At 56.1% G+C, this 25,545-nt stretch overlaps 2 protein-coding genes across 3 annotated transcripts; one reads left to right on the top strand and one right to left on the bottom strand.

The window, feature by feature from the left end:
• The first annotated feature begins 2,993 nt into the window (after window positions 1-2,993).
• Window positions 2,994-12,113, top strand: ICMT (isoprenylcysteine carboxyl methyltransferase). Of its 2 annotated transcripts, XR_006962840.1 has the most exons (6): window positions 2,994-3,212; window positions 4,081-4,169; window positions 5,061-5,230; window positions 6,009-6,226; window positions 8,684-9,085; window positions 11,380-12,113. XR_006962840.1 is itself a non-coding variant. In XM_047084516.1 (5 exons), exons 1-5 carry the CDS (start codon window positions 3,018-3,020, stop codon window positions 8,864-8,866), a joined length of 855 nt encoding a protein of 284 aa, XP_046940472.1. In that variant the 5' UTR covers window positions 2,994-3,017; the 3' UTR covers window positions 8,867-12,113. The 2 variants fall into 2 exon arrangements, 1 of the variants encoding a protein (XP_046940472.1); XM_047084516.1 differs by having other exon boundaries at window positions 8,684-12,113.
• A 78-nt stretch (window positions 12,114-12,191) lies between these two features.
• RNF207 (ring finger protein 207) lies at window positions 12,192-25,162 on the bottom strand. Its single transcript, XM_047084515.1, has 17 exons — window positions 24,972-25,162; window positions 24,218-24,350; window positions 23,045-23,189; window positions 22,870-22,951; window positions 22,717-22,792; window positions 22,517-22,642; window positions 22,057-22,103; window positions 21,727-21,799; window positions 21,558-21,626; window positions 21,031-21,099; window positions 20,849-20,946; window positions 20,009-20,195; window positions 19,683-19,868; window positions 19,372-19,423; window positions 18,931-19,048; window positions 14,432-14,512; window positions 12,192-13,632 (listed from the first exon to the last, which is right to left on the bottom strand). Exons 1-17 carry the CDS (start codon window positions 25,160-25,162, stop codon window positions 13,461-13,463), a joined length of 1,905 nt encoding a protein of 634 aa, XP_046940471.1. The 3' UTR covers window positions 12,192-13,460.
• Window positions 25,163-25,545: the final 383 nt, after the last annotated feature.

Genomic DNA, 25,545 nt, shown 5'->3' on the forward strand with positions numbered 1-25,545 from the left:
CTCCAGTCACTTCTAAAGATCCCCCTTCCCTCAGGTCTGGCCATACCTGGGAAGAGACTGCTTCCCCTTCCTTTCTTCCTTCTCCAAGATGAGGCTTGATGAGGTTTTGGGGTGATGGTGGGGGGTTGGAGCCCACAGCCAAGAAAGGATTCTCAAAGATGTCTTTGGCGCAAAAAAGGTGATTTTATTAAAGCACGGGATGGGACCCGTGGCAAGAAAGAGCTGCACTGGGGTTGCAAAGAGTAACTGATTTATATACCTTCAGGTTGGGAGGGGGTTAGGGACAGAGTAAGTCTCTAAGAAATTTTAGAAGAAAGGTTTCCAGGACCTTGAGGGTCTAGCTGTTGTTAGCAAAACGTCATTTATTACTGCTTAGTAAAACCTCAGTCATGAGACCCTTCAGATGTGTATCAGGAGTCATATACTTGGAGTTTAATTGCCAACATATACTTGGGGATTAAAGATAAATAAGGTTTGCAGAATAATTTTTATGTGTCTAAGGAGACTCACAGGATCCTGGGGTGGGGGGGGGCGTCAGGATAATGTTAAGCCAAGGTTCCCTTTTGCCCCCAGCAAAGTGTCATCGTCCAGGCAGCTGAGCTCGAGGGAGGTTGCTCACTCTGCCCCTTTCAAGGACTCATCACTGGGCTGTGGGCAGTAAGGGAATTCAATTTTTCATTTGCCTTTGTTTCCCACATCACCATGGCAAGCACTTAAACCCCCTTCCATCTTGGTGAGGGTGCTCTTAGGGCTCCAGGAAACGGAGTCTATAGGTTTCTGGAGATTATGGAGAAGATTGCTTTTTACTTGCAGTTTACTAAGTTATCCGTAGACTGAAGGAGACTCCTGTTCTGTATGACTGTGATCTCCATCAGTCAGACATTTGCTTTCTTTCTTTTCCCCTGTTCTTGAGCAGTCAGGAGTGTCGGAGGAAGACACAGATATCCCACCTGGGGTGGGGGTGGGGGTGCTGTTAGCCTGTACTTTGTCCTCAGCTTGCCCCATGTTCCCTAATCAGGGCTGATGGAGAAGGATGGTCTGAAGTGATGGGCAAAGGAGAGGGGGTTGCCTGGACTGGCTAAACTGGATTTCATGTTACTCTTTGCCCCCAGAAAAGAGGGTAGATCTTGGCCCTCTTGAGGCCTCAGTGTGGACAGCAGATGCCAATGGCCAAAGGCACCCTGGAGATTTAATGTTTTAAAATACAAAGTTGGGGCGCCTGCGTGGCTCACTTGGTTACACATCCGACTCTTGGTTTCAGCTCAGCTCATGATCTCACGGTTTGTGAGTTCGAGCCCCATGTCCAGCTCTGTGCTGCCAGTATGGAGTCGAGTTGAGATTCTCTCTCTCTCTGCCCCTCGCCGGTTATGCTCTTTCCCTCTCTCTCAAAATAAATAAGTAAAACTTAAAAAAAAAAGTTAAACAGACTTAAAAGCAACAAAAACATTACATCTCCTTTCAATTCCCATGAACCCAGTTTAGCAAATGTCTCCTGAGCACCATTTAAACATGGTACAAGGCTTGGGAGAACACTGTCAATACCTGATGGTGAAATCAGGACCCCTGTTTTACAGGACGCTGAGACTTGGGAGTTGATTTGCCCGAGGTTACAAAGCTGGGCCACGGCAGTCCTCAGACCAGGATTCAATCCCAGGCTCTCCATCCTTCCCTGAGCCCAGCTGCTCAGACCTCAGGCCTCCTGCCAGGTCCTGCAGGGATAGACGAGAGTGGGGCAGCCAGAGGCTCAGATGCAGGCCTGGCCGACTGCAGCTCAGTCTGGTCTCGCGCTCTCTGACCCACTACTCTGGGCTCCAGCCTCCCCGGGGGCCTGTCCCCTATCCCAACTCAGGCTTCCTTTCTCCAGCCTCTGGGTCTGCAAACTCAGTGCCAACCCTCCCTCCCTCCCTCCCTCCCTCCCCACAGATGTCCTTGCTCTCATTTCCAGCCTAACGCTGCGGGTCCCCGAGTGTCCCAAGACCTAGCTCCAGCATCGCTTCCAAGCAGCCTCCTAGCCTTCTGCCCGCCCATCCGCAGGCCCCTCCTTGGAGGCCCTCCCTCTCCTCCACTCTTACTTGGCTCCTGTCCACTCCCACCCGCCATACTCCATTCTGGCCACTTGCTCACTTGCTTTTCTCCTTCATCATCCCTCTGTGAGCTCCCCAGAAGAGGACATTAACCCTTTCAAAGAAAAGAGCAATTTCCGATTCAAAAAGTGATGTATGTTGACTGTGGGCAATGTGGAAAACACAAAAACATACAACATATAAAGAAGACAATGAATGTCACCCCGAGTCCCATCACCTGAAGGTGACCGCTGTTAAATAATTCCAATCTTTTCCCCATGCTCACACGTCTGCTTGTGCTTTTCCCCAGCGAAGCCAAAGTCGCGCTGTAAACTTTTGGACTCTGCCTTTTGGAAAACGCGGTGTAGCCTCCTGCGCTTTTTCGCTATTGGCCAACATGCTCCCTCACCACGAAGTGGGCGGTCGTCCCGCGCGCGGTTGCCCAGTCCGGGGTGTTCCGGCTGCCTCCAGGGCAGGGTCCCCGCGCGGTCGCAGCCTGGGCACCTGGCGGGCCGCCCCGCTCGCGCCTGCGCGCCGAGGGGTGTCGGCCTCGCCGGGGCACCGCGCGGGGCCGTCCGAGGGCAGAGTCGCTTCAGACTGATTTCTTGGGACAGGGGCGTTCTTGAGTTTGGGGCTGCTTTCTGGCAGCCGCCGGCAGCCGCCTCTCGGCCGGGGACACAGGCGCCCCGCCCGCCGTCTGCCGCTCGGCCGGGGTCAGAGGATTCCCCCGGGGGCTGACGGGGCGGGGTGGGGCGGGGCCGTGGGCGGGGCGCTCCCGCCAAAGCCGGGTCCCCGCCCCGCTGCGCGGCGGTATCGCGAGAGCTCTCGGGCGGCGCGGGGCTCCAGGCGGCGGCGCTTCCCAGCCGGCGTCGGCGGCGCAGTACGCAGGCGCGGCGGGCGGGTTTCCCCGGGCTACAGCCGGCGCCGTCGCCCGCTCGTCGGCCGCCCGGCGCCATGGCGGGCTGCGCGGCGCGGGCTCCGCCGGGCTCCGAGGCGCGCCTCAGCCTGGCCACCTTCCTGCTGGGCGCCTCGGTGCTCGCGCTGCCGCTGCTCACGCGCGCCGGCCTGCAGGGCCGCACCGGGCTGGCGCTCTACGTGGCTGGGCTCAACGCGCTGCTGCTGCTGCTCTACCGGCCGCCGCGCTACCAGGTGCGGGCCGGGCGGGGGTGGGCCGGGGCCGGGGCCGGGGCGAAGGCGGGACCCGGGTGGGTTGGGCGCAGCGCGCGAGCTCCGTCCCCCTCGGGGTCGGGGTGGGCCGGGAGCTGGGCCTGTGGGAGGGACCGCCTCCCCCGGGCGTGTTCTTTCTCCGGAAGTTCAGTTGGCAGGAGGGACCCCGCCTCACTAGGCTGGTGGGGGGGGGGCGGGGCGTGGGTCGCGGGCCCTCTCTCTCCCGCGGAGTGGGTGGGAAGTTGCAGTTGGTGCGGTTCAGCAGCTGCGCTTGGCGTGGGGAGGAAGCGGGCCCACGAGTTCTTTTATGTCATTTAAGTTGTGGAGACACACTTAACCTGCCGCCAAGTCAGGTCAGAAGCCCCCGCAGTGTTACTGGGAGGGGGTTGGGCACAGAGCCCCGCACGTCCCCGACTAGACTTACTGCGTGGACTTGGGAGAGTCTGGCCAGTAAACGAGATTCATGCGGTGTTCCCACTGCTCTGAATCCTAATAGCAGTAATAATAGCAATGGTAGCTCGAACTTACAGCACTCTTAAGTGCTTTATGCGGGTACTCTTCACAGCAGTCCTAAAAGGTAGGTACCATTGTTGTCCCGGTTGTGTATAGGGGGGAAACGGAGGTCCAGAGAGGTTAAGTAACTTGTCCAAGGCCACACAACCAGAGAGGGGTGGACGCGGGATTTGAACCCCAGGCACATCTGCCTTACCCTCTTAGTCTCTGAGCAGATCAGCTCTAAGAGTTTCCCAGTAGCCTACTTGTCCCAAGGAAGTGGGGTGTGTGCTCTTGCAGCCCGGATGTGTGCTCAGGGAACAGCCCGGTGACTGAGCTTCTTTTGGGTCCATTTCAGATAGCCATCCGAGCTTGCTTCCTTGGCTTTGTGTTCGGCTGCGGCATGTTGCTAAGTTTTAGCCAGTCTTCTTGGAGTCACTTTGGCTGGTAAGATGTATTTGGGGGGAAGAGTGGTTTTGAGGCGAGGGTGGGAGGATCAGAGGGTCAGAAGTGGTATATCCTCATCCCTGTGTCTCCTCTCTGACTGGCTGAAGGCTGTTGAGGATTCTGTACGGTCTCTGATGTCCAGCTAGATCCCTATGTCTCGGACGTTGAGAACTTGTGCCCATCGGTCGCTTCTGTTGCAGGCAGAAACAGGTCTCCCTGGCACCCTCCCCATAGGCGCCTTCATCAGTAATGTGACGAGCCCTTCCCAGAAGAGGGTACAGGTCCTCAGTGACAGGAAGGGGCAAGGCTCTGGCTCATCTTCACAGGCCTTTTCCGTCTCTAATTTCTATTAGGTCACATCTAGCGCCTCCCCCACGGCCACTGTAGGATTTTCCCCTACACTATGATTTCATTCCCTTGAGCCTTCTAGTCCCTGACCTGGATATGAACCAGTGGCTTCAAGGTAAAAGGCTTTATCTCCCGTTATCAGTTCTCTAAGCCATCTAATCCTTCTTTGCTGGAGTTATTTGTTTTGCTGAATTTTTTGTATTCAACATACATCACTGCTTTGTTTTGACTGTGTTCCACTTTCATATTTTACTGTGTGTGGTATCCTTTCTAAAAGACTGAAGGGCCCATAATGCCTTCATGACCCTAGTCTGTTTGTGGGGTCTGTTACATTCAAAAATAGTCTTTTCAAAACCCCACTTTCTGCAGACCCGAAGAGTAACGTTACATGTGGGTGACTGATGTCCACTCTCAGGTAGGTGACAGCAGGACCTCCTCAGAGAATTCAGGGACAGTTTGGCAGACCCAGATCTGCACTTGGACTTACGGCCAACTTGATTCCCTTGCCCCAACTTACCTCTCTTTCTTTTTGTTTTTAAATAGGTATATGTGCTCCTTGTCACTATTCCATTATTCTGAATATTTGGTCACAGCAGTCAATAACCCCAAAAGTCTGTCCTTGGATTCCTTTCTCCTGAATCACAGTCTGGAGTACACAGTAGCTGCTCTTTCTTCTTGGATAGAGTTCACACTCGAAAATATCTTTTGGCCAGGTCAGTGTGTCCCACGTTTCCCTCTGGAGGGGAGAAGGGTGGCTTCTGTGCAGGCCTGAGGGTGGTGACGTGGGCTCGCCTCCCAGGTGTAATCTCTCCGAGTGACTTTCCCCAGCTCTCCGTCCTCACTAAGCTCTTTATAAAGGACAAGCACAGCTTGTGGGTTCCGCTTCCGGATTTTGAACGGAGGACATGTTGACCGTTTGCTTTAAGCCTTCCACGACGTACCGCACTACCTCATGTGAAGTCCCGACCTTCGATAGCTATAATTCTAATTTTACAGTCAGAGATTCGCATCTGTTCATTTTCTGTGACTTGAGACTTTTCGTGTCAAGATGTTATTAGCAAAAACCTCTGCACCTGAAACCTACTCTCAAATGGAACTTTCCACAGCAAATTAAGTAAAATATATGTGGTTCCCAGGATTTGGTAAAGGGCCAGAATGGGAAACATTGGATCCCTCTCTGCTTCACTTAGCTGTCCTTGTCCCCAAGGGAAGGAGGGGCATGTGACAGAGGGACACGGATGGAGAGCTCATCAGGTCTTTGCCATGATGCTCTAATTGGGTTGTTGGCACTTGAAGCAAATGAACAGCACGACTTAGGGGAATGTGTTTTGCTTATAATTAAATTTTAATGTGATGACAAATGCTAATTGCCCACTAGCATGTTTCCTAATGTTGCTGGCCTTGGAGAAATAGGTTCATTTTAAGCATCTGCAGGGGGAGCTCCATGGGCCCATGTCTTCACTTCCTGTCTGTCACACGTCTCTCCTCCAGAACTGAAGCAGATCACCTGGCTCAGTGCCTTGGGGTTGCTGATGGTGGTCTTTGGAGAATGTCTGAGGAAAGCGGCCATGTTCACAGCTGGTTCCAATTTCAATCACGTGGTGCAGAATGAAAAATCAGAGACTCATACCCTGGTGACAAGCGGAGTGTATGCTTGGTTTCGGCATCCTTCTTACGTCGGGTGGTTTTACTGGAGCATTGGAACCCAGGTACAGTATCAGAAATGACAGTGGTCGCCTTGGATGTTTTTTACATTTTAAAAAATCTAACGCCATAAGATGTACCATTTTGAAAGGTACAGTTCAGTGGATTTCATTGGATCTGCAAGGTTATTGGTCTCCTTCAAATAGGTGCATATGCCCTCTGTTGTGTTTCAAGTGGTAATGAAATAAAACCCAAAAGAATGGATTTAGTCCTTAACGGTTTTTGGGGGTTTTTTTGTTTTGTTTTTTGTTATTTTGTTTGTTTTCACTGTGTACCTAAAATCTGGGTGTCCTAAACTTGTAAACTGCTGGCGATTCTAGGTGCTGTGACCCCATCTGCCCTACCCCTTCCCTGCTTCTTCACCTTAGATCTGGAGCGCCCTTGTGGGATGAGAACAGAGATGGGGCTTCAGGGAGAGAGAGAGCCTTCTGCTGCTCAAGTGGATTCTGATTTTCATCAGAAGCTGCTCTGGTTGAGGCCTGGGTCGTGTATTAGGTTTAACATGAGCTACCGAGGTTGGCTGTGTCTCGGGTTGCAGACTGAGCCTTGCTTCCTGACCATTGCCTCTTGAATCTGTTTTCTTGGTCCTAGAAAGACTTGGCCAGAGAATGTGAACAGAGCTCAGGAAACTCCTCATCTCCTTGAGAAAATCCATTCTGGGCCCCCAAGCATTCCATTGGCAATACATGGTCCTTAGGGGGACTCCCTGGTGAACCCCCACCCCACCCCCACCCCCCACGGTGTAGAAGGGGCAGGTTACCACACAGGATTTCTTTTCTCTTTTCTCCTTTCCTTTCCTTTCCTCTTTCCTTTCCTCTTTCCTTTCCTCTTTCCTTTCCTCTTTCCTCTTTTCTTTTCATTTATTTTTTTAAAGTTTGTTTTGAGAGAGACCACGAATGAGCATGAGTGGGGAGGGGCTGGGAGCAGGGAGAGAGAATCCAAAGCAGGCTCCACCCTATCAGCACACAGCCTGACTCGGGGCTCAGTCTCACGAATGGTGAGATCATGACCTGAGCCAAAATTGAGTCGGACGCTTAACTGACTGAGCCACCCAGGCGCCCCAGGATTTATTTTAAAACTTTCATTTCTGAAACTTAAGACTGCTGCATTAACGATCATACTCCCTGGGAACAAGTTGATTATAGTTGAATCGTGTAATTTACCATAAATGCTACCTATGTATTTAAGTGCTCTAGGACTAAAGAGTTTTCGTACCTCTTTGACCATAGGTCTTTTTACACTGTGGCCCGGCACACAGACATGCATGAAAACGGAACAGGTCTTTCCCAGAGCAATATTTGTTCTTACTGAGTACAAAATACTCCTGTTTTCTATCTTGTTATTTGTGATGCTGTGATGCACTAAATGGATTTCGGGGCTCAGTAACAGGTTGTGGGCTGCAGTTGGGAAACCCTAGTATAGGGTGTGTTGGGAAGCCACATGTGGTTGCTGGCTGTGAGGGCACAGGCTCTGGGGCACTGACAGGGCCAGTCCTGGCTCTCATGTTGGCTGCTTGGCCTCTCTGTCCTCACACACTGAGGACAGCAGTGCCGCCCCAGAGGTTCAGTGTTAGGGGCTTATTGGTCGTAAAGGGCTTAACTTGTGCCTGGAATACAGTTAAGTGCCCAGTAAGTAGTGATGGGAATAAGAAGTCAAGGGCATGTGCCTGGCTCTTGGTGGAAATCGCCCACTGGGGGAAGACATGTGTCCGTAGGGGTCCATCAGAAGGGGCAGGGGTGGAGTAGTGGGTTTCCCACACAGCACAGGAAGTTCCTGAGAGCCGGGAGGTGTTCTTGGCCTGGAGGGACTGTTTGGCTGTGGATCAGTGGGGAAGACATTCTTAAGAGTGGGGAAAACACATGAGTAAGGAAGTGAGAGGCAGTCAGAGTGGGGGTACAGCCCAGAGAAAAGGGGCCAGAGGAGGTGGCTGAGGTGCTGCTTTTCTGGGTTGGGGCAGGGGAGTGGTTTGAAGAAAGAAGTGATTTCATAAGCTCAGGTAGCAGTGGATCTGGTACAGGGATGGGCTGGGGCGGCAGGGGGGTGGGGGGCGGGGGGGGGGGGTGCGGGGCAGGGGCCGGGGACCAGGCAGCTGCAGGCTGGACGGGGTGCCTGGAACAGGAAGGGACAGGCTAGGAGCCCCACGGGGAGCTGCCGTCAGCCTGAGGACTGAAATCTGAGAAGTTGATGTTTTAATTTTTAGGTACCTCTCACATAAGAGGAACAACAGAAAAGCGTATGAAAGAAAACTGCCGTGATGAGCGTTTAGCTCTAATGTGAAAGCGGTGGGGTGGTTTCAGTGCGTGTGCCCTGGCCGCTGCTCTCCAAGACCCCGATAGTATTTGAGAATCTCTGGGGCCCTTCCCTGACGGGAAGTCGTCCACGGGTGTTCAGGAGAAGCAGTGCTGCTGACGTTCGTGGTGTCGGAACACTCTGACCCCGATCGACTTTGTGTCCCCTGTCAGGTGATGCTGTGCAACCCCATCTGTGGCGTTGGCTACGCTCTGACGGTGTGGCGATTCTTCCGAGATCGGACAGAAGAAGAGGAGATCTCATTAATTCACTTTTTTGGAGACGAGTACCTGGAGTATAAGAAGCGGGTGCCCACAGGCCTGCCTTTTATAAAAGGGGTCAAGGTGGAGCTATAACACAGCCGGAGCGGGCCAGGCTGGGCCGAGGGGCCTCCCCGCTCCACACAGCCCGGGACAGAACTGCCCCCGGCAGCCACGCCGCAGAATGGATTTTCTGAATCATTTTATGCGTCACCAGTTACTCTTCTGGAATATCACTCGAGACCAAACGGTCAGAAGGCCTTAGGACCAAAGGACCCCATACCCTAGAGCAATCTGTTCTTGGGCTCAATCAAGGTAGGACATAGATTAAAGGTGGGCAAGGAGCAAATAACAGCAATATTCAACAGTGCCCCTCCAGAAGGGCCCTGGCGAGAGCCCATGGCCCACGGGGTATTTAGTGTAACCAAGACCCCTCGGGAGAGGTGGGCTCACTCATGATGTCGAGTAAGGCTTCTTCTGCAGGAAGGGGTATGTGGGCATCAGTGCTTAGTGTTAGAAATTCGTTCAGAATCTTTAACCGAAAAACACAAACAGCACAGCTTCGACCTCCTTCTTTCTGTGCTTAAGTGCATGAGCATCTATACAGTTTTAAGATAATTCTTTATAAGGCACTTTGGCTCTTAATATATTTAATCGTATTTACATATCTATTTTTTATAAATAGCAGCATAGATTCAGAGGGGACTCACTTGGTGTTTATAGCCCCAACTTTTATCTGGCAGAATGGACACCTCCAGACAACTTGGCTGAGTGGCTTTGTGTTCACAAGGGCACCCCTGGCCAGGGAGACTGGACCCCTGTGGCTTTCCCCGGGGTCCTGGCTCCCGCTCTTATCCCCAGAGGGGGCTGTTATCAGTGACACAGGCATGTCAAAGGGGTGTCATTTTTCCTTTAACACAGAAATGGTCACTGAGCATGTGCTCTGTGTAAGGCGTCGTCAGACACCGGGAAGTATTGCTCTCCGTTGGTTTGGGATTTCAGTCTTTCACCATAGCTTATACTTTTCTGTTTCATTTGAAATCTCTCAACTGTTGATTTCTATGTTCTGTTCTCAGAACTTCACCATCTCTAACATCATCTCACACTATCTTTCCCAAGGGGGTTTACGCACACACCACTGCAACATTCAAGCAAGTCAGTGTACGAGAGTCTTAAATAGAGCAAATGGTCCCGACGGAGATGTAGTCGGTATTTTTGTTTTTCAAGTTTGGGGAAAGTGGTTGGCTTTAAGTATGTAAGCTTTAGGACCCTTGTTTAATTCTGGACCAGAGAGGGCCTTGGTCTCCACGTGGAATCCTTCCTGCAGTTCCACGGTGGCGCTAACGGAGCCTGATTACGACGGCCGCGGCGGCCCCGGCTGGAGGGCTGCTGTGCTGCCACGCCGTGCCGGGCGGCTTCGAGGAGCCACTTAACCTTTCCGTGCCTAGACTCCCCATCCGTAGAATGGGGTCAGTACCACCTACCTCATAGGGGTGTTGTGAAAACTTAGAAGAACAACGTCAAACGTTTTTAATACTTAGATGAGAGAGAATGGCGTAAATGAAATCTATCCTGTGTCAGTCACACAGACGTGGACGTTGCTTAGCTGTACCAGACGCTGGAAACGTGTGTTCGGAAGAGCATTTTACCAACTCAGAAACATCACTTGTTTCTAGATTTCATGGCCTAATTAATTTTTTTGTTATTATGTATACCAAAGAGGTTTACGGGTTTGTTGATTCCTGGGATGCCGCTCGCCCGTGTGAGCGGACTCTACCATCGGCCCTCGTGAGGGCCTTGCAGCCAGGCCGGCCGAGGCCGCCGCTGGAGCACTCAGCAGCAGGTCCTTCTGGCACGAACACTCCCCAGTGGGGCTCAACATGCACTTACTCTGGGAACTCGAGTTGACTCACTTCTGACTTGTTCTCCAGACCACGCTTAGCAAAGTCAGCTCCGCTCACTGGGACTGCAGAATGGAGGAGGGTGTGGCTGGGGTTTTGGCAGCCGTCCCCAGCTGCTTGAGGGAAAGTGCTGTGCTGTATCTACCGGGATTGGACCCAACTTTCATTCCCACTGAGGGCTGTGAAGCTGTCTTTAATAGATGGAGAACAGCTAATGACGGCCCCCTGGCTTTGTGGACAGAAAGTCTGAAGGTGTTGGCGTTTGGCGATCTCATCTTGCCCCACCTGCTAGAATTCTCAAAGCCCACCTTCCTGTCGGGCCCCTGAGCCCAGAACGTGGGCCTGGTGTTTTGTGGCGAGGTGCTGCTGTTACATCACCTGGGCTTTAAAGAGCTCTTCCAGGGGCGGGACTAGGGGGGCGCCCTCACCCCGACTTGTACGCCCAGGGCAGAAGTCAGCAGTTACTTAGGGAGAAAAGATGAACTGCTTAGGGGCAGGATTTGGCAAGTGATTGACTTTCATCTAGTACTGACATTTTCAGATTATTTTTAACTTTATAAATTTAGCAGTGACAGTGTGCATGCAGAGAATCAGGTTAATGAAGTGCAGGCTTTTGGGGTATTCCCAAAAGCTTTTGGGTAAAGGCCACGTCACCAGTTCCCTCAAATTAAGAAACTGTCAAGAGATTACTTACTTTTTCCATTGCAGGTTTTAAAGTGGAGATTCTTAAATGGAAAAAAAGGCACTGCACAGAACAAAGCTACTTTGAAGCAGCGTAAAGTGAGACGTTTTATGAGGATTTGCAGGCTGTGGCCGAGAATAGCAGCTCGCAGAAAAGAGGTAGTGAGTGGGGTGAGCCTGGCCGAAAGTGAAAGGCAGCGTACCCCACTGCCCCTTCATCTGTATGAACTGCTTCTTGAGCCTCAAAACTAAACTTGATTAGTCCCTTCCATTTATTTAACACTCTGAGCGATGGACACGATAGGGAAGTATTCCTAAACCAATACACGTGTTAGTAGCTTAGGCTCAGGAGGGCCGGCCACAGCTCCAGCTTTTGGGTAGCAGCCCCTCCGTAATAGGCACAGTGACCCCCACTGTCCCTTCTCTGCACTTTCTTACTGCCTTAGATAGTTGCGATCTCCCACCACATCTTGCTCCTGTAGTGGCTCGATGAGGTTGGTGGGAGAGGCTTGCTCTCTGCGCCCTGCTGTGAGAGCTTGACGCCTTGTCCTGGGCTTGGAGGGCCAGCCGGCAGGGGCGGTCCCAAGCGCTTGCTCTAGAGGAAGCCGTCCCATAGCTAGGAGAGTAATTTAATGGAGTAATTATTTTACTCTTCTTTTTACATGCAGAAATGTTTATTTAAATATTTTAAATTGGATTTTCTTTCACAGATACTGATTATTTCCAATTCTTAAATAAAACTGTACTTGATTTCACTATGAGCGGTAGCGTGATTGTGTGGGATGTAGGAACTCTAAGATCACGTCATCACTGGCTAAGAAATGTCCGGGACCTACAGCATAAAACCAGATGTGTTTTGCCCCTTCAATTCAGTCTTGAATTCTAATCTGTAGCCAGTTTGTTGTGACGAGTTCCTCCTGCCTTTTAGGCTCCCATGGGTTTAGGCTTTGGAATGAGGACATCAGTGCTCTGAACGCAGGGGCAGAACGGTGGATGTGGACGTGACATTTTCACGGATTGATGTGCTGCCCTACCTGGCACATGGAAGCCATTTGCTGTTCGTTTTTTGGTGGTGGTTTTTTTTTTTTTTAAGTTTATTTATCTATTTTGAGAGAGAGAGGGAGAGTGCAGGTGGGGAAGGGGCAGAGAGAAAGGGAAAGAGAGAACCCCAGGCATGCTCCATACCACCGAATGCACAGCCCAACGCAGGACTTGAGCTCATGAACTGCAAGATCATGACCTGAGCCAAACCAAAGTTGGACACTTAACCGACTGAGCCAGCCAGGCGCCCCATCCGTTTGCTGTTTGAACCACCACATCGAGCTGGATATTTCCTTCAAATGTGACTGTGTGGACATTTTAACTCCAAAACTTAAAATTTTAGGTCATCTGGGTTAATTTTCCTCTTTAAAGCATTTATGAAATTACGCTTGATAGAAAGGACACCATGGAGGAGTAGGAATTTCTGGAGAAAGGATTCTGAGTCGTCCTTTAGTAATACCAGTAGAAGGTGAACACGAGAGTGACTGTTGTCTGGAGAAGCAGCAGAAAGTTGTGGGGAAGTTGTACTGACCCTCTCCTGCAGCCCGTGCCACCGGCCGCCTCTCCTTTGCCCTGGCAGCTCAGTCCTCCTTGACAGGAGAAAACGGGAGTGACAGTTTTCCCTTTTGCTGAGTCAGTGCTCAGATTACCGGCTGGAACCTCCCAGCGGGGCCATGGCTCAGGACACCCTGAATTCTTGGGAGGCAGGCACGGCAGGGCTGTCTGAGCATGGCCCCTGACGGGGGCAGGGCCTGGCGCTCCCGCGAAGGAGGTGCCAGGCCAGCGAGGGGCTCGCGCGGCACGTTCACGTGTTCACTCTCTCCAGGCGGACTGGGGCGTCGCCCCCAGTCCCCATGAGGAGGACTGAGACTTCATGCAGTGCAAACACAGGGAAGAGTGAAACTTAAGCCAAAGAATCCGAGATTAGGACCGGTCGGAGTGTCTGGGTTTTTCCGCTGAGTGGTGATTACCCCTTATGACATACCTGGTGGGAATAACCTTTCTTAAATATCCCAGTCTTGACCTCGTGCTGTGAAATGCCCACCCCTCCGGACCAGTCCCGTTTGTTAAGTCGGGCGCTCTCTCTGTGTTGGGCCCTCGCCCCCGTTTTTCGGTTTGGGTCTATGAGGGTCTTTGTTTTTCAGTGGAGGCTCTTCTTTGAGGCTGTTTGGAGTCCGGCGGTTCCCTCTGGGTTCTGACGTCTTCTCTGTCTTCTCTGCGACACTCACCGGGTCATTCCTAAAGGGACACTTGGCATGAGTGCTGCCTGGCACCCCCCATTTCACTGTGTGCCAGCACCAGCATGGCTCCTGGGATGGGAAGCCTTTCTGGATGACACCAGTGGGTCAACCAGAACCTTCTCTCCTAAAGGATTCTCCTCTCGTCTCTAATGGTTTTTAGTTGCCAAAACATCGGCGGCTCAGGCTACGTCTGTGGCCTGCGACAACAGCTTCGAATGGACAGTCCTCTGACGCATCTGAGCCGAGCGTGGTGCCCAGGAGGGTGAGACTCTAGACCGTGGCAGGTGCTCTGCTCTGTGCCCTCCAAGCTCTCTTAGCTCTGGTCTCCTGCAGCCCTGGTCTCTGCCCCGTGCGCAGCAGGCTTAACTGAGAGCAAAATACTCCAAGATCAGCCCGTGACAGTGACGGATCTGTTACCACACATTCTTCTCTTTCTCCGGCAAGGATTTTGGCAAACCCCATGGTTCCAGTGACTAGTGATGCTCCCACTTGGAGGAGAGAACCCTCAGTTACTTTTCCTCATTCAAGTGAATCTGACTCACTTGGTGTAAATGCCTATGAGCCAGCAGCCCTCGGTGGCATGAGTGGTGCAGGCAGCAGCCGTGGCCATCTGCAATTCTGGAGTGCGGGTCACGTCTCCTCTATGAAGCCGCCATCCGGGTTCAGAACCCCTCTGACCCGTGTTTTACAGACCCAGCCAAGGCTCTAGAGCTGGTCAGCGGCAAGCCTGGACCAAATGGGAAAGAAAACCCGGGACCTGTCTCTGAGATCGAATCGGCGGGAAAGACTCGCCTTACCTGGCCTGGGTCTCAGCACTGACGTCCTCCTCGTGTGTGTTCTGTAGGTGGTCCAGCTGTTCCCCCGCGGGCACCTGAAGCCTGTGCGGGAGAGACCGTTCCCGGGAGGCTCGAAGGCAGCAGAGCCAGTCACTGTCCTTCAGCCCCCTCTTCGGACAAGACCAAACTGAATGAGGCACTCGGGCCTGCCTAGGGCTTGGGTCTCAGCTGTTTACTGAGGGCCAGAGCTGCTCCCGGGGACGGCAGCTGCGCTGTGGTTGGGAAGAAGGCACCGCGGGGCCAGGTGGTGGGGAATGGCAGGAACGGACACCTGCGTGTCCCAGGTTCCCTGGGACAATCTGGGAAGGGGGATCCGGTCTGGCTTCTCTGGGGAACTGAAAGGCCATTATGACTGGGGTGTGGCCAGGGGCTGCCGTGGTCAGAGGTGGACAAGGAAGGTCCGGAAAGGGCTGTCGGGCCCCGGAGTGATGGGAACTCTAGGCTCTAAGAAGGCCACTGGCTGTGGAACACCCTAGAAGGGCCAGAGAGGGTCAGTGATGGTGGCGTGGCCTGGGGCTGCTGTGGGGACAGTGGGCAGAGACAGTTACGTCAGCAGGATTCAGGGTGTGTAGGAAATGGGGCGAAGGAAGGAAAGGAATCAGAAGGCCCCCTCGCCTTCTCACTTGGGCACCTGGGGGATGTGATGCCACTCCTGAGGGGTACAAACAATGGCACGTTTGGGGGAGGAAATGGGGTTCTGCCATTGTGCGATCTGAGGCCCCCGTGACCTGTCCAAGTGGAGACATACCCCGCCCCAGGAGGAGGCAGCTGGAGAGGGGTCTGGAGCCCAGGGGGGCCTAATCTGGGGAGGGCTCGGGGGTGGTCAGTGGCACATTGGAGTTTTAAAGTGGGGGGACCAGATGGAGCCCCTTAAGCACAGGGTGTGGGATGGGGAGAGGCTCTAGGACTGAGCCCTGCAGAAAGCTGACACTTGGGCACTGAGCAGAGGTGGCAGAGCGGCCAGTCTGTAAAGGGACAGCCCGAAGGGCAGGAGGCAACCAGGTGTGGGCTGCCTCGGAAGCAAGACGGGAGCCTGGTGGAGACAGCGGCCTGCCCTTGAGCGCCGGGAGAGGCCGAGGGCTGCAGCCAGAGGCCGCGGAGGACAACAGGCCACAGGAGCGGGCTCAGCGGGGACGGGGGTGGCGGGGGCGGGTTGCGGGCCCTGGGAGAGGGGGAAGCAGAGGCAGCAACGCCAGATGCTGGGAAATGGTGCCATGAAAAAGGACAGAGGCAGCCAGCCTCCCCCGCCCCCCCAAACCTCCAGGAGCTGGGCTCCAGCCTGAGCTCCTCCTCTCCCTTTGCCAAAACCCACCGCTGGCGCCACGTCCCCAGAGACAGGCGGGCAGGCGCACGTCCTTGAAGCTAGTTCCTCGCCCAAGCAGCACACAGAAGGAAACGTGCGCAAACTCTAAGAACGAGGCTCGGGACAGGCACGTGGCCTGCACAAGTGGGGCAGTGGCACCCGGAACGTCTCCTCCTTCCAGAGCCCCCCACCCCCACCCGGGGATGACCACCATCCCGACCGCTAATGCCAGAGGTGGTTCTGTCTGATTTTGACGTTTCATAAACGTCTCATAAACGGAATCACACCGTCTGCGGAGCAAGCGACTCGGAATGGCAGCTTCGGAGCCGACGCGGCAACTGGTCCCGGGTAGACAGGGATTTCAGCGCAATTGTGCAGAGGCCAGGCTGCGTTTCACCTCTCCGTGCGCATGTCAGAATAGTCACCGGAGAGGTGGCTTGGCAGTTCTGGAGGAACACGGTCACCGCACACTAGTTTTCCTTCTTCCTCAAACTCACGAAATCTCCAGGAAAGGGGCCGAAACAACAGGGGAAGGAGCCTCTCCAGGTTGAGGAGAGAAAAGGGTAACACCACAGTTTTGGAAGCTGGAGGGTCAGTGGTAACCTCAGCTGCCGGGAGAAACCCGAGCTCGGAATGGACGCGGGACACGCCCGACCCTACTGCCTTCACACCACGGAATCGCCTCTACCAGGGAGGACGGGACAGAAATAGGGAGGGGGCCGCCTCAAGCTCCCCACGGCCGAGCGGCCTCCCCTCCCCCACCCCAGCCCCCTGAAGGGTTGGTCTCTGCGAAGGTACCAGGGTACAGCACGGGTGGGAAACGAAAACCGGGGCTGCCTGCAAATGCTCCACACAGCGGCCGCCAGGAGGGAGACTGGGGAACGACAGGAAAAAAGCACTGCCCACCCCGGTCCCCCCACCCCCCTACAGTGAAGTGCCACCCATGTGCTCTGAGTTTCTGGCCTGCCCCCTCTGCCCCCCACCCCTAATATGAGCACACGATCAAGGATGGCCTGAGAAAAGTCCTTAAAATGGAAGACAGAGAGAGGGGCGCCTGGGTGACTCGGTTAAGCGTCTGAGGTCATGATCTCACGGCTTGTGAGTTCGAGCCCCGAGTCGGGCTGTGCGCTCAGAGCCTAGAGCCTGCTTTGGATTCTGTGTCCCTCTCTCACTCTGCCCCTCCCCCCCCTCCCTTCTCTCTCTCAAGAATAAACATTAAAAAAAATAATAAAATAATCCAAAAATAATTAAAATAAAACGGAAGACAGAAACCTAAACAAAAACTTGGAGGAAAGAGACTTAAGGGAGAAAGAAGCAACAAACACCTATCAGCCTTGGAGGGGTAAGAAACTGTCCATAAAACAACAGAATGCTGTGTGTTGGGGGGGGGGGAAGACCATGTTACAAAACAAGGGCTCTTGGAAATGGAAAACAAATTTTAAACATTTTTATTTATTTTTGAGAGAGCACGAGCAGGGGAGGGGCAGAGAGAGGGAGACACAGAATCCAAAGCAGGCTCCAGGCTCTAAGCTGTCAGCACAGAGCCCGATGTGGGGCTCAAACCCACAGGCCGTGAAACCGTGACCTGAGCCGAAGTCGGACGCTTAACTGACTGAGCCACCCAGGCGCCCCCAAAACAATGAAATTTTAAAAAGAGCTCTTGGGAATTTTCTTCAAAAATGAACTCAACAGAAGGGTTGGAAGAAAAGAAATCTCTCAGAAAGTGCAGCAGAAAGACAAAGGAGAAAGTACCGAGGAGGTACATCAGCCCAGGAAAGCCAGTGGTCCAATAATAGGGATTCCAGGAAGAGAAGAAGTGAAGAAATCAACTAATTCAAGAAGACATGTCAAAACTGAAGGACATGGGGGCACCTGGGTGGCTTGGTTGGTTAGGTTGGTCATGATCTCACAGTTCCTGAATTCAAACGCCACATTGGGCTCTGCACAAGGAGCTGAGCCTCCTTGGGATTCTCTCTCCGTCTCTGCCCCTCCCTGGCTTGCTCTCTTTCTCTCTCTCTCAAAATGAACAAAACAAAACAAAACAAACAAAAAACCTGAAGCACATGAACTTACAAACTGAAAGGTCCTTCCCAATGGATGGAAGTAGACCCTCACCAGTGTGAAGTTTCAGAATGCTGGGACCAGAGAAAATTCCAGAAGCTTCGAAAGAGAATAAGTAGATCTCATCACAAAGATTAGGAGTCAGAATGCCTTCAAACTTCTCAAAGACAATCTCGGAAGCAAGGAAATACAGTGATGCCTTCAAAGGACAATCATTTCCAATCTAGAATTTAATGACTTATTTGTTTGTTTGAGAGAGGGAGACGGCAAGCACGGGCAGGGAAGAGGGGCAGAGGGAGAGAGAGAGAGAGAGAGAAGAGAGAGAAGAGAGAAGAGAACCTCAAGCAGCCTCCACACTCAGCCAGGAGCTTGGTGAGGGGCTCAGTCCCACAACCCTGGAATCATGAGCCAAAATTGAGTCAGATGCTCAACCAACTGAGCACCCCAGGCACCCCTCCAGTCTAGAATTCGATACCCAGCAAAACCATCAGTCAAGTGCAAAGGCAGAATATAGACATTTCAGACTTGTGCTGTCCAAAACATGTACCTCCTGTGCACCCTTTTCCAAAGAGTCACGGAAGGGTGCAGGGGCAAGGCAACCAGAGGGTGGTGGAGAAACACTTCAGGCTGACCTTGGTCAGACCTACAGGGCAACCAGCCCACCTGGAACCAGGTGATGCAAGAGACAAGCACATTGAGAACCTGCCACCAACATCCCTCTGCCACTGTAACACCTTTTGATGCCCAAGTATGGTGCTGGGAGCCTAGACTTGGCTTAGTTCTGCCCTCTCCTCCGTGTCCTGCTGCCTGGATCTGTTGAGGGCCCTCATTTCACCCCTAAGAAGTGTCTTCTGCTTTGGCCTATTCCTGAGGGCTAGAGGTGGGCAATGTTGTGCCTCGAAGCAGAAACTCCGAGCAGCCAACTCATTCTGTGTCTTTGAGAGATGTCCAGCACCTGGTCTGCCCAGATGCCCTGAGTAAACCCTCGTGACCTGGCCCACTGACTTCCTAAAAGGAGCTCTTCTGCACGTATGGCACCTTGTCCACACACATTCAGAAGTGTCTTGGCTCCCCTGTGAACAACCCCTGCTCTCACCTGGGCTCCAGTCGCTCCTTCACCTTGGCAATGGAGCGGACGTAGGGCGTGATCTGCTTGGTGATGCTGGTCAGGTAGGCATTCTCCTGCTTCAGCTGGAGAAGGTCACGGAGCTGGGCTGTGGGGGCCAATGCCAGAGCGTTGGGTCTTGTTGGCTTCAGGTTCTTCTTGTCAGGCTCACACCTTCTACGTATCTATCCCAACTACGTCATCGATTGCCTCTTTAATTAAAGAGCATCGTGAGACTTGTGGAGGTATTCTGTTTACTGAATCCTGACCTCACATGCATCATTTTGGGGCATTAGCAATCGTGAGGCAAAGTCAAGGGCTAAGGGGAGGAGCCTGGGAGTCTGTATCTGGTTAGTGGGTAACTGACTTCCTGCCCCTAACACGTGGGTTAGCTCCAGGATGGGGGTGCACCCAGCAGCAGTTGCCTGGGACCTTCGTAGATCTCCTGCTCGTTAGCTACCCGCTGGTAGGATTCCTCCCAAATCTGAAAGAGAAAGGGAGTTGGACGTTGCATATGGTCATCAGCTGGAATTTCCACTGGTGGCATTTCTGTCCTCTAGCTACTCAGGTCCACAGGGCACCCCCAGCTAGGTCACGGGGTTCCAGGCAGCAAAGAGCCTCATTCCAGAGCCTGCCACACGAGGGCCTCATGATGGACCAGGCCAAGCTCCTCCTCCTCTCTCCTTCCCCTGTATGCCCGACAGGTGGGGCTGCAACGGGCTCGGCGCCCGGGGAGGGTCTACCTCCTGGAAGACCGCTCTCATCCCCTCCAGGGAGGCGTACTCCAAGGCGATCTGCACGTCCACCTGTGCGGACTTATGCAGGATGTCTCCCATGATCTCCGCCTTGATGAGCGAGTGGTGTTTGGTGAGGTCCCGGTGCAGTTCCTGTACCTGGTCCTTCAAGTTCTGCATCTCTGCCTGCAGGCTCTGTGCACAGACACCTAGTGAGCGTGCCTCAGCAGAGGCACAGCCTCCAGGCCAGGTGGTCAGGACTCGATTTGGCCACTGCACTTTGGGCAGGCAGGGGTGGGGACATTCCCAGCCTGCAGGTCCCTGGCCCCACTCACCCGGTAGGAGTCCTCATAGTGGCGGCAGTGCTCCACAAAGGGTGTATCCTCACCCTCGGCCAGCAGCACCTTGGTGCTGATGGACCGGTGCAGCGTGGGCTTTTGGATTAGTGACCCCAGCATCTTTCCCGCTGGGGAAGGGCAGCTGGGCCCCATCAGCACGTTGGGGCCTGAGCCCCCTGCTAGCCTGAGGGGGAGAGAGCCAGTGTGGATGCAGATGTGGGGGGTTGGGAGGGTCTCCCCTTCTCCAGGCTCTCAGCCTCTCCCCGGGACCGCACACCAGAACCACTTAGGAACTTTGAAAAAGTCTGCGCAAGGCGCACCCAAGACCAAGGACATCAGCATGGTGTTTTAAAAAATCCAGGGTAATGTCAATGTACAGGAAAAGGTCCATCCAGATGTGTCAGGGCTGGTGCATAATAAACTTTGTTCACTCACCCGCGGGACTCTGGGCATTTCACCTGACGCCCAGTCTCCCCTGACCGGGTCCCCGGGGTCCCTGGCACATACATCCAGCTCAGGCATTTCTCCTAAGTCCTCCTGGGTGTCTGGCTCTCCAGACTAAGGCCCGGAAGTCAGGCCTTACCCCAAGCTGCCCCTCCCCTTCAATCCCTAGGCGCCGGGGGGGCCGAGTGGCGGAGGAAATGAGCGGCAATTGGGGACAGTCCCGGGTCCTCTCTGTCCTTCCCTAACCAGGCTCTGCTCTGCCAGGTCTGCCCGGGGCTTCCGGTCCCTCCGTCTGGGGAGGGCGGCAAGCAGCCTGTCCCTACCGCGACCGGGTACCTCGTGTTGCCCCCACACCCCGCCCCGGCGGCAGGGAGGGCGCCCCCAGCTGCTCACGTGTTGGGGGCGGCCCCGGCCCCCGGCGCCCGGCGCGGCCCCAGCAGCAGCAGCGGCTCCAGGCAGCGCGCGAACTCGGCGCGGTAGTCGCTGGCGATCTGGGCGGCGGGACCGGCTGGTGAGGCGGCTTCCTCGCCCCCTCCGGCCCCGCCCCGGCCCCCCCAGCCCGCGCCGCCCCGCACCTTGCTATTCTGCGCTGGCCGGAGGCGCTGCGGCCGCGTGACGATGCCCTGCAGCCTCTCCAACAGCTCCTGCAGCGGGAGGAGGGCGCTCAGGCCCCCGGGAGCGGGGGAGGGGGGCTGGCGGGGCAGGACAGTGAGGCCCCGCGCCGCGAGGGCAAGGCTGACTTTGGCACTCACCTGGTACGTGTTGGAGTCCCTTCCCTGGGACTGTCCCAGAACCCCCACGCCACCCCAGCCCCCAAATCCACAGGCAAGTTGGTGGGAGCCGGACTTCAGTAGACACCCCACACTGTGGGCGGAGTGGAGGCTCCCGCTCCCCTCCAGGCTTCGCTGTCCTTTTAAAAGGGACTCAGCTGGCCCCTGAATGGTTTGCAGATGATGGTGCGGAGGAGGAGGAGGTCAGCCGCAGAGAGCCCTGGTCCAGACCCCGGGGGGCAGGCTGCCAGGCCCCGAGGTGGGAGTCTTGGGTGTGCAGGGTGGGCTTCTGATGGGGAGAGGGAGACCCCTCAGGAGCCAGGGGGACTCACATAGCCCAGGTCCAGGAACTCAGCCTTATTGGCCAGGCTGAGGAAGGATGAACAGTTGACCAGGTGAACCTGCGGGAGGGACACTGCTCTGTAAATGGTGGGGTGGGGGGGGGTGAGTGCCCAGCCCTGTACCCCCAGCTCCCCTTACCTGCAGGTAAGCTCCCCTTACCTGCAGGGTGGGCAAGAGAGTGGCCAGGTGGGAGAGCTGCTCCTTGAAGGCCTTGTCCTTCTCTTCGTATTGGCTGGGGGAGGGGCAGGCAGCCTCAACTCCTAGGGGAGTGCCGCCCACCCCCACCTGGGTTGGGGGGGGGCGCTCAGAACGGGGAGGTTCTATCTCCCCACCAGCTCTGTGCATCCTTCCCCGGCGCCCTGAGCCACCCGGCCCTCCTCGCCCAGATGTCTTGCTCCCCAGGGTGGGGCAGGGTCTGCCTAGGTCCAGGCAGGGAGATAGGTGGATGGAGGCCAAGGGACAGGGAGTGGAGACCCCGCCACCACTCACCTCTGCACCGCCTGCAGCAAGAATGCTTTCCTCTCGGCCAGTTTGTCCTGGGAGGGATGGCCTGCTTCTGACTGGGCGCGGTCAGCCCGCCACCTCCCGGCCCAGCACTCCCCCACGCCTGGGGCCCAGCCACACACCTGGTTCCGCTGCTGTCCCTCCAACCTCCTGGCTCTTCCTGCCTGCCCCCTACTGCCTGGGAGTCCTGGTGCCCTCACCCTAAATGTCAGCAGCTCCCCCGGGGGGGGGCGGCGGGGGCGGGGAGTGTTCCCTCACCACCCCGCACCTCTGGCACCAGCCTGGGGCCGGAACTCTCCTGGCCACCGTGATTAAGTAACTCCATGCGCGGCTGCCCTGCTACACCGGAAACTCCACGCGGGCGGGAGGTGGGGTGTTGTGGGTACCGGGTCGTGGCTGATGAGGATGCTCAGCCTGTGGCTGTCGGGTCCCCACTACCCCTCACCTGCATGCTGCCGAAGAGGGCATGAATGGCGGCCTCCTCCTCCGCCGCGCTGCGCCGCACCTCCTCCACCATCGCCTGCAGCTGCGCGATGGCCTCCCGTGTGGCCGTCTGCAGGGCCTTCACGGCCTGGGAACAGGGCGGCCTCAGCCCGGCAGGCGCGCACCTCCCCTGCCCCGGCGCGCTGGGCACCCCGCGCTCACCAGCACCGCCTGCTCCAGCCGCTCGCAGCCCTGCACGTAGGCTGACTCGAGGTCCACGCAGTGCGCCCGGCTCTCCCTGCGGGGACCCCGCGCGTCAGCCCCGCTCCCGGCTGCCCTCCGGCACCCCCTCGCCTCCCGCTCCCCCCTACCCACCCCTGCATGTCCCGGAAGCAGCGGATGCACAGCAGCGACTTCTTGTCGGTGGAGAACATGATGTAGGGCTCGGCGTGCAGCGCTGCGGCGGGGGCGGCGGGGACGGAGGTGAGGGCTCCGGGCAGGCCCGCCCGCGCGGCCCGGCCCCGGCCCCCACCCGACACGCCGCACTCACTGCACTTCTGGAGCACGTCGCGGCTGCGCTGGCCCAGGGCCACGATGTCGTGGCGCGCGAACATGCGTGCCCGGTGCGTCTCATCGCGGCAGCGTGCACACAGCGGCTGCCCACACGTGTTGCAGAAGTACGTGGTCTCTGCGTCCTAAGGACAGAGGACCCAGCGCAGCCTCAGCCTGCCCACGGGCCGAGGAGCCTGAGTCCCTGGGCACTCACGTGTCAGAGAGTGCCTCAGTCTGAGCCTGGGGCAGGCACGCGGCTAAATGCAGCCCTTCCGGGTAATCATGACAGTTGAATATACCCAGTTTACAGATGAGGGGTGGGGGGAGCAGAAACATTTTACCTACAACAAAATTTCGTGTTTGAAGGCTTCTCAAGCCCTCCTTGGCACCCTCAACAGTGGCCAAGTAACGGTGCCCACCCTGGCCATCTGTGTCACAACTTGGCTGGGAGAGGGAAGGAGGGCCCATTGGTTCCCTTCCCTACGCAACACCTAGGGCTGAGAGGCCAGGTCTCCCACTGCCGCTGTGGCTTTGACCCCAACAATGGCTGTGTAAGCACAGACCCAACTCCTTACTTTGGCATTCAAGGCCATTTCCTTCCATGCTGTCCCTACCTCCAACCCCTAACCTCCTGAACTGTCGGCTCTCACTTGCCCAGCACATCCCGAGCTTTTGGCCCCACAGGGCGGTCCTCCTGGGGCTTGGAATACCTCATCCAACCTTCACAGGCCAGAGTCCCTCGTGCCATTCACGTTCACAGCCCAGCCTGAAGCCTGGCCTCTGCTCCTCTTTCTCAGACTGGGGGAGGGGGGCAGGAACACCCCTCTCCAACAGCACATTGTCCTCACTTCCCCTTGGGTACAGGTAGCTTGGTCAGCTCCCCAGGTAGGAGCCCTCAAGGGCCATCCCAACTCCACCCCAAGTTTGGGGACTGGTAAGCCCTCCCCCAATGGAATGATGTTAACCTCTGCCACTATCTGGCTAGCGCCTCAGGTCACTTGTCCTGGACCTCAGTCTTCCCACCTGTAAAACGGGGCCCACATTTGGGATCCAGGGTGACTTAGGTTTTGGAAAAGCCAGGGAGGGAATAATCCTCTAAGGACATGTGGGGCACTCCCCCTCCCCACCCCCAGGCACTCCCCCTCCCCCCCTCCCCCCCAGGCCTCCCTGCCTGCTTGCCGCACTCCAGGTCACAGTTGGCACACTGCACCACCTCCATGCCATTCCCTGAGCTGTCCACCAGGAACTGCAGCAGCCGATCCACAGGAGGGAGCCCGCTGGGGCCCTTCACCACCGTCTGGTGTCTGTGGAGAAGCTGCAGCCAAGATCCAGATGCCCCTTCCCCATGGCTCCTTATCTCCTTTCCCACCCCCCCACATTTCAGGCTGGAACTAAAAATAGGAGCTGGCGTCTGCTATAAATATCTCACCCAGTGCTCATTCTGACCCTGTCCCCCACTCTGCCCCATCCTGGGCGAATCCTGGGGGCCCATGGGGTTGGTGACCTGGGGTTTCAGAGGTGGACACCTCCCCTCTACCCTTTCTCATCGCATTGCACAAACTTAGGGCTAGCCCTTGTAACTTGAGCCAACATAACCTGCTTCTGTTGATCTAATACTCAAGGGATCCCCCAAGTGAATTACTGTCATGTTAGATTGCTGTGCTGAGATCCTGCACAGCCTTCCTCTTGCCTCCTGGCTTTCTAGGGGAGGGCTTCAGCCAGTTACTCCGGGCCTCGGTTAACCTGCTCTGTACAATGGGCGGGAGCCCGCATTCTGGGGCTGAGAGGTGCGGGCTGGGGGCAGCCTCTCCCAGCGGCCTCCGCCGGGAGTCAGAGCCCTGCCCTCCCTGCACCTTGCCCCGCATCTAGACGGGGCCAGTCTCCCCGGGGGGGGGGGGGCGACCACTGGGCTTTGGGGCACTCACTGGCACAGCGGGCAGGCGAGGCGGCCGTCGGTGGCGCGGCCCCGCAGGCAGCCGGCACAAAAGTCGTGGAAGCAGTCCAGCAGGCACGGGCGCTCGAACTGTGCGTGGCACAGCGGGCACACCAGCGGGTGGCCGCTCGCGGCGTCCGGGGCCCCCAGGCCCTCCAGGGGCACGAAGATGGCTCCCGACATCTTCTGGAAAAGCTCAGGAAGGCGGCGGCGCGTGCACGGTGCGGGGAGCCGGCCGCGGAGCCCGCGCGTCCCCTCTGCCCGCGCGCGGCTCCCTCCCGTCTACCCCGCCCCGCCCCGCCCCGACGGGGCGTCCAGCGGTCGTGGGGCGGGGACCACCTAGGCCCGGGCTGGGGTCTGGAGCGCCCGGGGCGGGGAGAACCTGCAGCAGGCGTGCGGAGGGGTCGCGCCCTATGCGCGCTCCCCGCCTCTCCCGCACCCCCTTGGTGGCCTCGGAAGGTCAGGCCGCAGGACCGAGCAATGCGTCCTACCCAACGTCTACCCTCCCCTGCCTCCACGTCGCCCACCTCGCCTCACTCCCACCCCAGGAATTCCCCTCCCGGTGT

The sequence above is a fragment of the Lynx rufus genome, unplaced genomic scaffold (genome assembly GCF_022079265.1).
Source record: "Lynx rufus isolate CCGP_SWC_20201006 ecotype Redwood Valley unplaced genomic scaffold, mLynRuf1.p SCAF_2, whole genome shotgun sequence".
NCBI lineage: Eukaryota > Metazoa > Chordata > Mammalia > Carnivora > Felidae > Lynx > Lynx rufus.

What these genes read in the sequence shown, in the direction of transcription:
- RNF207 (XM_047084515.1), bottom strand. Translation starts at nt 25,162, where the DNA reads ATGTCGGGAGCCATCTTCGTGCCCCTGGAGGGCCTGGGGGCCCCGGAC. An exon ending in CGACGTGCTCCAGAAGTGCA is followed by an intron (nt 22,952 to 23,044) that starts GTGAGTGCGGCG and finishes CCCCCGCCGCAG; the next exon opens with CGCTGCACGCCGAGCCCTAC. An exon ending in GGCTGGAGCAGGCGGTGCTG is followed by an intron (nt 22,643 to 22,716) that starts GTGAGCGCGGGG and finishes CCCTGTTCCCAG; the next exon opens with GCCGTGAAGGCCCTGCAGAC.
- ICMT (XM_047084516.1), top strand. Translation starts at nt 3,018, where the DNA reads ATGGCGGGCTGCGCGGCGCGGGCTCCGCCGGGCTCCGAGGCGCGCCTC. An exon ending in TCTTGGAGTCACTTTGGCTG is followed by an intron (nt 4,170 to 5,060) that starts GTAAGATGTATT and finishes GTTTTTAAATAG; the next exon opens with GTATATGTGCTCCTTGTCAC. An exon ending in ACTGGAGCATTGGAACCCAG is followed by an intron (nt 6,227 to 8,683) that starts GTACAGTATCAG and finishes GTCCCCTGTCAG; the next exon opens with GTGATGCTGTGCAACCCCAT.